The sequence below is a fragment of the Triturus cristatus genome, chromosome 10, assembly GCF_964204655.1.
Source record: "Triturus cristatus chromosome 10, aTriCri1.1, whole genome shotgun sequence".
NCBI classification, from domain to species: Eukaryota; Metazoa; Chordata; class Amphibia; order Caudata; family Salamandridae; genus Triturus; species Triturus cristatus.
The window spans coordinates 431,560,321-431,573,947 of record NC_140593.1 but is presented as its reverse complement, the minus strand read 5'-3'; the positions used below and the strand labels follow the sequence as shown (position 1 = coordinate 431,573,947).

The 13,627-nt window shown below is 40.1% G+C and overlaps 1 protein-coding gene across 12 annotated transcripts in view; it reads right to left on the bottom strand.

Annotated features, from left to right (window-relative positions):
• Positions 1-13,627, bottom strand: part of WAC (WW domain containing adaptor with coiled-coil) — a 600,841-nt gene that overhangs the window by 242,543 nt on the left and 344,671 nt on the right. For 6 of the 12 annotated variants that reach the window (XM_085631783.1, XM_085631775.1, XM_085631776.1 and 3 more), the window contains exons 11-12: positions 3,558-3,629; positions 266-384 (exon numbers count right to left, since the gene is read on the bottom strand). In XM_085631783.1, the coding sequence (XP_085487909.1) occupies positions 266-384; positions 3,558-3,629 (191 nt within the window). Of the gene's footprint in view, positions 1-265; positions 385-3,484; positions 3,630-13,627 lie in introns of all 12 variants that reach the window. The other 6 variants (XR_014970123.1, XR_014970125.1, XR_014970124.1 and 3 more) reach the window with 2 other exon arrangements.

Here is a 13,627-nt window from a genome sequence, read left to right as displayed (position 1 = left end):
CGAGATCTATCTCCTTCAACTGGGTGGCATGGTCCCCGAAGGCTGGGATAGCAGCATCATGGGGAAAGGTCTATGTGGGCTAATCTTGTGCAAAGGGGAGCACACAAATCCAAGTTGTTTATTAACCTGGTAAATCAGAGTTCCAAATATATATTATGGCATTTGAAACAGCCATCTAGGCTGATACAGGAGATTAAAACACCTCCCTCAACTGATAACCCTGTGCACACTACCATATTAGTATAGAATGTGAGGTAAAACTTGCCTTGAGCGCTGAAGATTACGAGGAGAGGCAGGTTCATGTCCCAGCTGCTTGTCAGCAGCAACTGGCTGTGGTGGTACGGGTTGTGAAGGTGGCCCTTGCTTCACACCAGGGGTACTGACCTGAAATAAGAATAAATACATTGATATCTTATCCAACAAACATCAGAATACTCTTTAGGCAAAGTTACCTCTTTCCCATACTTCAAACATTTAGAAAACTAGTCTATTCTGATATTGGTGCCTGCAACCTGCATGATATTTTATTTCTTCGTACAACCTTTTTCCCTTCATCCAGATACTCTAAAGCAAAAAGAGATTAACCTGCTAAACCCTGACAGCAACACTATTGCCAATCTAATTTCTCCTGCATGTTCTTTTAGAAACTTATGTTTTGATAAAACAAGCACTATTTATCCAAAGATTGAAAGAAGTTGATTCTTTTGGATGTTTCAAAGGACATATTAGCATGTCCACTTTATAATAATTTAAGAGTTCAAATATGGAGACCGACCTAAATAAGGCCAGTAATTTAGGAGTACACAGATGAGGGATAAGGGCAAACAAATTCACATTTGGATTCTTCATGAAAGTCTAATGCTATGCAATATGTGCAAGGTCTCACACCCCACCTCTCAAACCATGGCAAACAAACATTATTTCCAAAAAACATTCACGATGGAGTTGGCATCATCAAACTGAACTTACTTATATTAGTTACTTTATTGGGCTATTCAAAAAAGTATTTTAAGCATACAACTCGCTCCACTAAGGTGCACCTTATGTTTACCATAAATAGTACTGCTTATTTGCTAATTCTATTTGTTAAACAGCCAATGCAAGTAAACCAAGAGTGGCATAAGCAACCATAAATGAGCAGCACTTCACATCAAGCATTAATAAAGCCTGGAAATTAGCTATGGCATAAAAAGCATGCTTTGACAGCTGGTGACAACCTCTTCAGGCCAAAATCGTGGAATACATCCAAATTTGACCACTGCTGTAATAAAGGCCAAATATTTCTATTCTGCAAACCCAGTTCACCGAATCAAAGGAGAAAACACGTTTGATCGACGCTATTAAAATATACTCAAAAAAGTGTGCAAACTACTAAAATAATCACTAAACAGCTTGTGAAATATCATGAATACAAGACTTATCAATGCAAAACTGATATTTTCAACTGTTTTGCAAATCACTTTACATATTAGTATAGAATACTTAAGTCAAAGGCATGAATGCATGTAATTGGCCAGACTGGCAATATTTATCCAAATATCCTACATGTATGGCATATAATGGCTCCAAAAAGTTATTTCAGTTTCATAAATTTCAATTTCCTCAGCAACAAACTATAAAACATGCATCTTCACCAATGTGCTAGACCAAAAGGTTTGGGATAGTCAGTTTAAGTGTTTAATTTTAGGCGCATTATCGTGATGTAAATGAAAATGAAACCTACATATGAAATGCTGAAAGTAAAAAATATCTCATACGAAATTAGCAAATTGATGATACAACATGATGTTATTGTTCCTGGTAAATTCACAACTAATAAGACACAGTGACACAAAGGATACAGGAGATGGGAGTTGGAATGTTAAACACTAGTAACCCAGTGCGATATCAACATGGATATTCTATAAACAGCTTTGCATTGAGTATCCCAAACTAAGACAGAGCTCACATTACAATTATGTGATCTGATAACCTTTTTGACCGTCTGGGCTAGAGACAGAAAAATCACTACTAAAGTAAGGGGAATACACTAAGGTTATTAAGTGATCTTAAATGATTTACAGATGGCAATAAGTATATTTTTGAATACATACTTCTCCTAGTAAAAGAAACCGCCATGCACACTATTCGCAAGCCTAGAAATTACAAGTATTCAGTAACTACATTTTAATGAATTGTAGTCAAAAAGTTACTTATCCGGCAACTTTCCTTTCCCTCCAGGTTGAATTTAGTGTATGCTCAAGTCACGAAGCAGCTGGAAAGAACGTTCGGTTTAAATACTGATGCATTAGCAGCACATTCGATTCTGTGCCACACAAGTACACAAATGAAGATCATTTAAAAGTCTAGCTGCAATCAACCAGTTAACTGATGGTCATGATTTTAGTCTGACGAATGAGATTTCAAGGAACAAGTGGAAGCGATAAAATAATCCCATTCAGTAGCACACCGGGAAGACAGATATAAAACTTTTAAGTAAAAACTCAGATTCAGAACAAAATACGGTTTTACTACCACCAATAGAAGGCATCCATTCAAGGGAAAATTAATTCTCGTAGTAAAGACAAATATGTTTGCTCCATCCACAATCATGCCTAAGATGTGTTTTTCTTTGGTGTTGAGTATCAATGAAGATGCAAAGTTCAATGTTAGAATAAAGTCTTAAGAGAAAAGGCCTTTTGTCAACCAATATGATACTAATATATGAATCCACTTCTTTCAATTGATTAAGTCCATCAACAAAATGTAGAAAAGAAAATGGATGTGTTCCCATACTGAGCGCATTTTTTTTTTCCAGACTAAACCACTGTTTGATACTAGCGCTAAGATTAAACTGGCCAAAGTAATAGAACCCGATTACTGTCGGCTTTCTATGGAATGCCTCACGATCTAGGAACCCTAATCTTGTATTAGCGGCCCTCGTTTTCTACTCAATTATCTGGCTTGGCTAGAACTGTGATAACGGATCTCACCTATGTGGTGTGAGGCCCTTGGGCAAATCGATATGAAACAGTACTTAACAGTTTTCCATTATTAAATCTCCATCGGGCATACCCTTTCAACTTCAGCCTTGTAAGCAAGGCAATGACCCTTAAGCAGGACATTTACGGCGAGGAGAGTCATATAATGGGCTGTCAATACTGGTTTTCTGTGGATTGACAATCCACCTTTAAGAACATCAAATCTATAAAAGATAAGTTCAGGAGAGCTCTTTGTAAACTGACAATATCCATGAAAGCCACATGAAAAGACAACATATAAATGGCTTATCTAAGCTTTCCTGGAATCTAAAGCCAGGCCTTGTAAAACAAAGAATTATTTATCAACGTCTATTTCTGTGTAATAAGAATTTTCTTAAAATCCTTGGAGTCCACTTTATCACTTCAAGGAGAACCAAGTTTTCTCAAAACTTTGAGAAAATCCTGGCCTAATAGATCTTTACTTGCCAAGCCTTTAAACTGAGGTTGGTATGTCGGAACTTTACCTGAGATTAAAGACTCTGCCTCAGAGGAAGGGGCCAAAACTGTGCTACTGTTATAGTGATGAGGTCCACGTACCACACTCTTCTTGGCCAGTCTGGGGTTACTAGGATGGTTTCCGCCTGGTCTGCCCTGACCTCCTTTAATATTCTGTGAAGAAGAGGGAAAGGAGGAAAGGAGTAAGCTCTTGGATTTATCAAATCGAAGGAATACTTGATTGAACACTAACAGGGCAGGAAACATGAGGCAACACTTTCAAACGTATAAACGGCCAATGAAGGTATACAGAGCATCTTGGCCAAAGAGCTAATTTTAGGGATAAAGCGGTTCATATCAAACGCTGATGAAAAGTGCATCAGCTGTACAAAAAGTTTATGACAAGGTTCTTTTCACACTTTAAACTTACCATGGAGGGAATCACACTGGGACTCCTATTTCTAACAAATAAGAAATATGTGAGCACTGGCCTTGGCTGAAACACAAAAAAGAACAGGCCTTTTCACATATATACTCAATCTTCCCAAAAACGAGTTTTTTGCATAAGTTGGAGGGCTATCTTGAATGCCCTGAGGTCACCAGATTGTCCAGCCACATCAAAAAACAATAGGCCCTAGTCAGGTAACACTTCTTACTCACACTCATCAAATAGTTCAGAAACTGATCAGTAGTGGCAAGAAGTACACCAAGAGAATTGCCAAGTAGCAGCCTACAATGATTTGCAAACAAAACCCAGAAATCAATTTGACAAGAATGCTTATGCATGTTCAGGCAGCTAGTTTTAGAAGTGATTTTTATGAAGATACACACATTACAGAAGGTTATATTTGTTCTTGCAAACCTGCAAGTGTCATTACAACAAACGGTCTAAATGTCTCTTGATGGTCTGCATCATACAAATCTCCAAATGTGGACATTACCATCAAAGTCTTTAAGACACCAAAGCCCTTCACAAACACTGACACTTTTGCATTTCACAGCAAGCTATTTCGGTAAAGGACTCGCTGAGATGCTAAAGTACTAACCCATGTCACAAACCTTTTGCATTAAAATCTTCACATTGTTCAGTGCAATATTGTTAATAAGCAAGCTCAATTGTCACCACTTTCACAGGCTACCTCCACAAGATTTCTGATCAGTTCCTCACTATCATATGATGGGACTACATAAAAAGAGATCAGAATGTTAGCAAAATATTTTTAAGATATCTTCACAATGAGTAATACCCAGCTCTTTACTCCACGTGTGTGCCTTTTTACATACATTTAATTTAATGCACAGCCAGGCCACATACTATTAATTACTGTCAAACAACTACACCATTTTGCAAAACAAGATCTAAGTTTAGCATCAGGGAAGAAACAGATTTTCAAACTATTTTCAAAATCCCAGTCCAATCAAAAAGGTCAAATTGAAGCAAAGACAAAGGCAGCTACCTCCTACCTTGGGTAAGCTGGGGAATTTATTCATATCAAAATACTGGCGGTCTTGTAGTGTTAAATCATTTGTACTTAAAATAAACCTGAATGACAATCTAAAATCCAGGCCTATTGGTTACTTAATATGAAGTTTAACGATAACCTGAGCTCCTTCACAACTTCAATTTCCACTCCCTTTTCTGAGATGAGGCGACTCTTACACAGACCAACATATTTGGGAACTACATTCCCTATCATTAAGCTCAAGACGAAGAAGCACTGGATACTTAAACAATTATTTGACCCAATATTATCCATTATTTTTCATCATACTTAGCAGATGCTACAATGTAATGTAGTGCGCAAAATAAATATGAAAGCATAAAACATAAAAGACTTAACTAGTGCTTCATTTAGAATTTTGCTTATAAATAAATACCACTGTTCCACTGACTATTAAAAACGTACTGCTTTAAAAAGTATTTTTCATTGGGTTGTACTACAGGTATGCCATTCACTTTGCTTTGGTCAAATATTTAAATAAAATCACAAAAACTGGGCAACTTCTTTGAAGCTACAGCTGGTATTTCAATACTGCTATGAATTACTAATCTTCCTTTAAACATCAATATTTACTGCTATGTATTATTTTACTAGACGTTTTACTGTCCTGCTCAGTCTTTAATGGCATTTACTCAAAACATTATCCTGCTGCAAGCTCATCTCTGAAATCATAGATTCTATTTTCTAAAACGCATGCAACATATTTAGATGAATACCTCCCATTTGAGAAGCCCATCAGTGTGATTTGAGTGTATAGATCAACCTTTGAGCAAATGGATGGTAATCCTGTAGATTTACCACATAGACCCCTTTTTAATGGAGTTGATGGATAACCTCTATTAACATAATATCAAGTGGATATCTGCGTTATTCCAGAACTTACCATTTTCCAAGAAATCAGTGTTAAGCCCTAGAAACTTACTAGTACAACTATATGATCTCGATGTTTATGTGAGATAACCGCAAAAACAGTTGGACAGAATGCAGAACACTGTCATACATTCACCCCAGGACAGAGATCTGGGCCTAAATCCATCGTTTTTTTGCTCACTATGCCGTTCCAGTTTGAACCCAGCCATATGCAAATCATTCTTGACCCTGTGCCTCATGGGAACAGTCCTGCCCGAACTGCCAAGCCAGGTCCTCCCTGGACTGGAAACAAGCATCCTAGGACCGGTTTCGGGGTTTCACCCCTCTTCAGCCAGGATAGCTTGAGTCCAGTGGCATGGAGAGCACGGGACCCACGTCTGGGCATACCCTTCACACCGCCAGTTATACAATCAAATAAGATAGGATTGACTTAATGCAAGACTATCATCCTAAAAAGGATAAAATTTTAAAAAAAATTTAAACTGGTTACTCTGAGCACATAGGTTCTTTTTCATTATCAAAAGACAATGTTTCAGAGCCAAGCTCGCAAAAAATTATTTTCAGGATATTTCAGAAGCAGCTTTCAAATCCCGCTATTCCACAGAGAAAGAAAATAGTTAAAGTGCACAACGAACAGAAACGGTTTCTCACACCATAATGCACTTATATGTGCACCATACTAGGCCGCAAACTGTACATTAATAGCTGAGTAAACACTCTAGTCCTGGAACTAGATGGCAGTGATAACCGTGGATGATAATGGCAAGGGTCACGATACAGGAGTACAAGAAGATGGTCTAAGTCTTCAATTTAGATAACTACATTTTTACTAACATTTTTTTTATCACCACAACCTCGGGACAGTCTTTCAGTGGCCCATCAAATTTGCGGGAGAAGCTATGAAGGAGGAGCTCATGGTAGTGTCCTGGATATCTGTAGGTAATACTGGCATTTATACAATACATTTCTACAATACAGGAAGTATCTGTTGACCAGCATTATCCATTTTTAGGATAATACCACAAGTCGCAATTTCAATTCTATTAGCTCTGCTTCCTTGCACTTCTCTCTAACCAAAAAAAAAACAATTAAAAAAACCTCCCTGTTCTTAGTTACTCTGGGCAAGAGCTCCTGCTACTCATTCTTTCAGTTGCCTCATTGGACGTGATGCAGCAGAACATACCCAAGAAGAAATTAGTTGGTTACCTGTAACCAACTAACTGTCTCCAGTTCGCCAATATTGGCATCTTATATACTCCTGCTTGAATCATTCCCCATGTACAGGCTGAGAATCCCCAGAACATTAAAATAGCAGTATACAGTGTAAAATATATATAACAAACAGTATATAATGTAAAATGGCCATAGGCCTGAAACAAACATATGTTTCGTAAAACATCCACCTCAATAGAAAGAATGAATAGTTTACCTGTCGGTGTAGTTTTGCAGCTTGAAGAACTTTCTGGATTCACTATGCTGTGCATTATTCCACCATCTAGTCGTTGGGTTCGGAATTGTAGTATTTCGGTTTTTTTTTTTGTTGGTGGGCGTCTGCGACGTAGTACCATTTGGTGTCCTTCTGCGACGTAGACGGGCTTCCTCCGGAAGCTCCCACCTTTGGTAGCCATCTTCGTTTTATTTTTTTCTCTTTATTTGCTATCCCTCTTTTCATCTTTCCTTCTTATAGTTCACTTCCTTGGCGGAGGAGGGTGGGTTCGCTAGTGAATCCAGAACGTTCAAGCAGCAAAACTACACCGACAGGTACGAAAATATTTGTTTTGCAGCGTGAATCTTTCTGGATTCACTATGCCGTGCATAGACCTTGTAGCGGTTTGCTAGTCTTGTGGCGGCTGGGTAGAAGATGAACTTTGGTTTGTAAATACATGCTTTAAGACCATTTGTCCTACTTGTGCCTTCTTGTTCATTTGAATGTCCACACAGTAATGTTTGGTGAATGCGTGTATCGTAGACCATGTTGCTGCCATGCAAATGTCCCGGATTGGAGTGAGAAAGGCAATAGTTGCTCCTTTCTTCCTTGTTGAATGCGCTCGTTGCGCCCCTTGTAAAGTCTGTCCTGCTTGTGTGTGGCACAATTGTATGCCTTGTGCTATCCATCTTGCAATTGTGCTCTTGGTTACTGGTCTTCCCAGAAAACTTTTTGCAAAGGATACAAATAGCTATTTTGTCTTTCTGCATTCTTTAGTCTTTTCCACGTAGTACATGACCGTTCTTCTTGCGTCAAGTGTGTGCAAAGCTCTTTCCGCTTAGTCTTTAGGGTCTTGATAGAAACTTGGTATTTGTATACTTTGGTTTATGTGGAATTTTGACACCACCTTTGGCATGAATTGTGGATCTGTCCTCATGCCAATTTTGTTACTATGTATCTGGAAGTAGGCTTTGTGTAATGTCAGTGCCTGCAGTTCATTAACTCTACGTAAGGATGTGATTGCCACTAAAAATGACGTCTTTATTGTAAGCATTTGTAGCGTTGCTTTGTGTAATGGTTCAAAAGGTGCTCTCATCATTTGCTAGAACTATGTTCAGATTCCAAGCCAGTGCTGGCACCATTTTGGGTGGTGAAATCCTCTTTGCACCCTCTAGGAACCTTTTGACCACATGTGAGGTTCAGAAGCTTTCCCCTGTTTCCCCTTTTGTATATGCTACTATTGCAGCTAAATGTACTTTCAGTGATGCAAAACGTAATTTACTTTGTAGTAAATGTGTAAAATATTTTAGCACTGTTTTTTCATTTGTAATCTTACTTGAAAGACACCTTTGACGACACAATTGCGTGTACCTCTTCCATTTTTCTGTATAACAAATTCTTGTTGTTGGTTTCCTAGCTTTTCTTAGAACACCCATTGTGCAAGTTTGGAAGTTTGTGCAATGTTACTTCTGAGATTTCCATTAGACCTGAGAACCATGTTTGTCTGGCCCACTGTGGAGCTATGAGAATCATTGTCATCTTGCTGGTTCTGCATTTGCGGATTACTCTGTTCAGCAATGGTATTGGGGGAAAAGCGTATGCAAATGTCCCTGACCAGTCTATCCATAGCGCATTCCCTAGGGACTGCTTGCAGGGTTGCCTGGATGAGAAATTATGGCATTTTGCATTCTGGGGTGTTGCAAATAGGTCTATTTGTGGTGTTCCCCATTTTTTGAAAAGTGTTTGCACTTCTGTTTGGTTCAGTTCCCACTCGTGGGATGCGGTTTGTCTGCTCAGCATGTCCGCTTCTAGATTGTCCTTCCCTGGCAGGTGTATCGCTAAGATGTCTATTTCCCTTGGAATTGCACATCTCCAAATCTGTTGTGCTAGCGTTGAAAGTGCGACAGAGTGAGTCCCTCCTTGTTTATGTAAAACAGTTGTAATGTTGTCCGTTTGTACCAACACCCTTTTTCTGTATAATATTTACAAATGGTAGCAGTGGTCTAATTGGTAGCACATCACTTTCTATGCGCATTAAATATCGGTATAGAGTATTGGTGCCCCTCAAGGTCAAGACCCTTTTTCAGTATAGCTGCTTCTGAAAGGCTTTTAAGGCGAACAACACAGTTTTTAGTTCCAAGACATTGATGTGTGTCACCGCATCCTGTGGTGTCCACAATCCACTTACTTTGAGATTGTCCATGTGGGCTACCTATTCCACTAGGGACGCATCTGTTATGGTCATTGTCGGAGTTGTAAAAACTCTCCAATGTGCTACGTTTGCTTTGTTCCACCATGCCATCTCCTGATGAACTCTGTTTGTGACAACCACTAGATCCACCCAACTCCCAGTAGCTTGTGACCATTGTGTTTGGAGCCATTCTTAAAACGGTCTCATGTGCAGACGAATATGGGAACTAAATGAATGCATGATGCAATCATTCCTAGTAATTTCCCCATGGTCCTCACTGTCAGATGATGCCCCTTCTGGTACAGATGAGTCTCCTTCAATAGTGCTGGTATTCTTTTCTAGCTGGGGAATGCGTTCACAGTGTTTCTCTGCGCCCAAAAACACCTTCTTGTGTTCTGGTTCCATTGAGGATTTTTCACAATGTATGGAGAAACCCAGCTGAACAAGTGTCTCTACCACTTGTTGTATATGCTGTTTGCATAGGCTGTATGAGTTTGCCCTTAATAACCAGTCGTCTAAGTAGGGGTAACCATGAATTCCTTGTCTTCTGAGATGTGCTGCTACTGCTGCAGGCACTTTGTGAACACCCTAGGTGCTGATTTTAGGCCGAAAGCTAGAACTTTGAATTGGTAGTGTTTGTTGTCCATGATAAATCTTAATAGTCTTGTGTGTCTTTTGTTCATTGTGATGTGCAGGTACGCATCCTTAAGTTTAATGTTGCCATGTAGTCTCCTGTTTGCACCTGAGGTAGCACTTCCTGGACGGTAGTCATTTTGAATCTATATGAATTTGTTTGGAAACCTTAGGTCAAATATTGGCCTTAATGTTTCGACCACCTTTGGAATTAGGAAGTATGTTGAATATACTCCTTTGTTCTTCTCTCTGTGCGGTACGTGCTCTATCGCATGTTTTTCCTTTAATTCTTGCACCTCTGACTAGGTGAGATAGTTCTTTGGAATGTCTCCTTTGCTTTGTCTGGAGGTTGTTTGCTTAGGTCTATGCAGTATCCATACTGTATTATGTTCAAAATCCACTTGTCTGTGGTTATTTCCCTAAATTTTTTATGGTAAAATTGCAGTCTGCCTCCTACTGGGGTGGTATTTTGGAGGAACTGTAAATGTGCGTCTTTGTGTACTCTCAGTGTTGCTGAGTGTACTGTCTGGTGCTTGAAATCAATTTGTTGAGGTTTGCTATCTTCCCCTTTGTGGCTGTCCTCTGCCACGAAAGGATGCTCTGTCTTGGTACTGCCAGCTTTGCTTTTGTCCCTGCTGTGTACCCTGGTTACCTGTTAGGTGTGTTTGCTGGAAACCCTGATGATAGGTAGTTGGTTGTTGCGTACCTCTACCTGCTGGTCTCCTTGATGGTGGTGTTCTTCTTAGGCCCCTGAACTAGAGCACCCCATGGACCTCGCAGTTTCATTGTCTTTATTCAATTGATTGAGTTTCTCATTGAATGGTGAGTTGATGATGTTGCTTTGAACTTCAGGTTTGAATCCAGAAATTCGAAGCCATGCGTTTCTCCTTTCTGTGATTCCAATCATTATTTGTCTGCAGGATGTTTCGGCAGCATCTAAAGCAGATTTTAAGCATGTATTTGCGATTTTATCACCTTCCTCTACCAGATGGGTAGCTCGCTTTTGGAACTGGTCAGGAAAGGTGTTTCAGTAGCTCTCTTACTTCTTCCCAATGTTGGTAGGCGTGTCGGTTCAATAGTGCATTTGAATTGGCTATGCGCCCTTGATTCGATGCACTCCTCTCCACTTTTCTTTCTACCAGGTCCATCCCAGCTTTTTTCCTTGCCGTTAATGTAATAATGGAGTCAGCTGACACCGATCCCCAGATTTATAAAGGGTCTTTAGAAGAGTGTTTGTACTTTTCAGCTTTGGAGTTAAAGCCTTGACTACAGCTGGCTCCTTGAATGCCTCTTTTCCCTGGTCTAGTACACTTGGTAGCATTGGGAGAAATTGGTTTCTCTATTGCGTAGGCATTAGTGTCTCTAATAAAAAACATGACTGGTTTTTCCACCTCCAGAGGCACCCCATATGTGTCTGCTGCCTTCTCAACCACTTGATTATACATGACAATGTCATCTGGAGGTGAAGACCTGGGAGGAAATGTCTCCACAGCCTCCTCCGGTGATTCGGCGTCGAGATCTTGCCATTGGAGGTCTTGATTCTCCGAGGTGGCCGATTCTGCATACGTTTGATCATCTTCGTCGTTGTCATCCCCATAGATGAATGATAACTGTTCTTGTTGTTCTTCCTCGACTGGCTCAGGGGTGGTCAGTTGAATTATGTCCTCGACGACCGTCTTCCCTCCTGTATCCTATCTTTTCGGCGGTATCTTGAATTACTTCAAGATTTCATCGAAGTCTCTTTCGTTGTAGTATATTTGCCAAATCGGCTTTGAGCCTTTTACTCTTCCTTTCTACCTCAGCAGCGAGATCTTCTGCCTTTCGTTTTTCGGCTGTCGACGTCGAAGCGGTCATCTAGGGTTGCTTGTGTCTCTTTGACGTCCAAGTGTCCTTTTGCCGAGCGTCTTTCAACGTCTTCGCCCTTTTAAGGACCTGTGCCGTTTCAGAGTCCTTATCGAAAGATCCTACGGTGTGTTTTGGTTTGGGTGCCGTAGCGGGCATTGAAACTTTCGGGGCCGGGGCTCCCTTGGTTAGTTTTGAGCCCGTTTTTCGAGACTCTTCAGGTTTTTTCAGGGTCGAAGACTCCCCTACCTCTTTCGAAGTCTTTTCGACCTCCACAACCAAAATATCTCTTCCCTCGTCACCCTCTGGTCCTTCGCCGACATCATCTTCCTCTTCACTGGAGAAGCCTAGGTCTCACAACGAAGGCGGAAGTCTTTAGCCCTGCATGTTGTGATTGGCACGTCTGTCTTTCTCTCACTCTCAAAGTCTTCGGGATGAAGACTGAGCAGGCGTTGCAGTCAGCACACTGATGATCCAGCAGCAGGCACAGATTACAGAATGGGTGCTGATCCTTGTGTGCGTACTTGTGGTGACAGTTCTGGAAAAATGTGAACGGTGTCTTCTCCATTGTAGGAGAGTGGCTCTGTATATACTGTTCCCAAATAGGTACAGTGTACACAGAGTCCACAGTCCCCAGAGGTTTGGCAGAGGCTAAAGGTAGCATTTGTTGTACACACCCAGTCAGCAAAGGGTCTCACACACTCAATAACTGAACTCTAGGCCAATGGTTTGTATATAAAAATATATGGTTGTTTTATTTTAGAACCAACAATAGGTATCAAAATATACTTCATGCTTTAGTTAAATACTTTGCAATAGGCAATTGACTTTTGAATGCAGTAGTTACAGTTTGTTGCAATAGGCAACACAATTTCAAACAATAATATATTGAGCTCAATGGGAATTTTAAGTTAAATGCAATTGATTACTTTCAAGATTACTTTTCTAACTCCAGGACTGGATCCTAGATTCAGTCCTGGGACGATTCTTGGAAACAAGTAAATACGTTTTAGTTACTGTTGTAATTTTTAAGCAATATTTTGCCATTTTAAATGTTGACACTTCGAAACTTTTTCTAATCAAATTATCAATGTTATCCTATGGGAGGAAATTCACTTAGCAGGTAAGTGGGGTTATGGTTACTTTCTCGGGTTCAGTGTTGGATCCCGGATCCAGCACTAGGATACCACCTGTAAGCCGTTGATAGAATGAGTTTAGATTATACAGGCGATTTTTTACGAATATGTGTACGTTTGTAAAATCGAAACTTAGAAGAAATTTCACAGAAAAAGTCAATGGTTTCCTATGGAAGAAAACGAATAGTTTCTTACCTGTCGGTGTAGTTTTGCAGCTTGAAGTTCTTTCTGGATTCACTATGCTGTGCATTATTCCGCGATCTTGTGGTTGGGTCCGGATTCGTAGTCTTTTCTTTGTTGTTTTTTGTAGCCCAGGTGGGCGGAGACAACCCACCATTTGGTGCACCTCCCGTGACGTCGTCGTGCTTCCTGCGGAAGTCCCACCTTTGGGGCGCCATCTTCGGGTTCTTTTTGCCCTTTTTTTAAAAATTTTTTTTTAACCCTAGGCGATTGATTAGTCCTTCATGTTCATTTTTCTGTACGTTTTCATTCCTTCTGATTTTTTCCATTTTACCCCCTCTTCCTCCAGCCTCATCTTCCTGGCGGAGGTGGGTGGGTTCGCTAGTGAATCC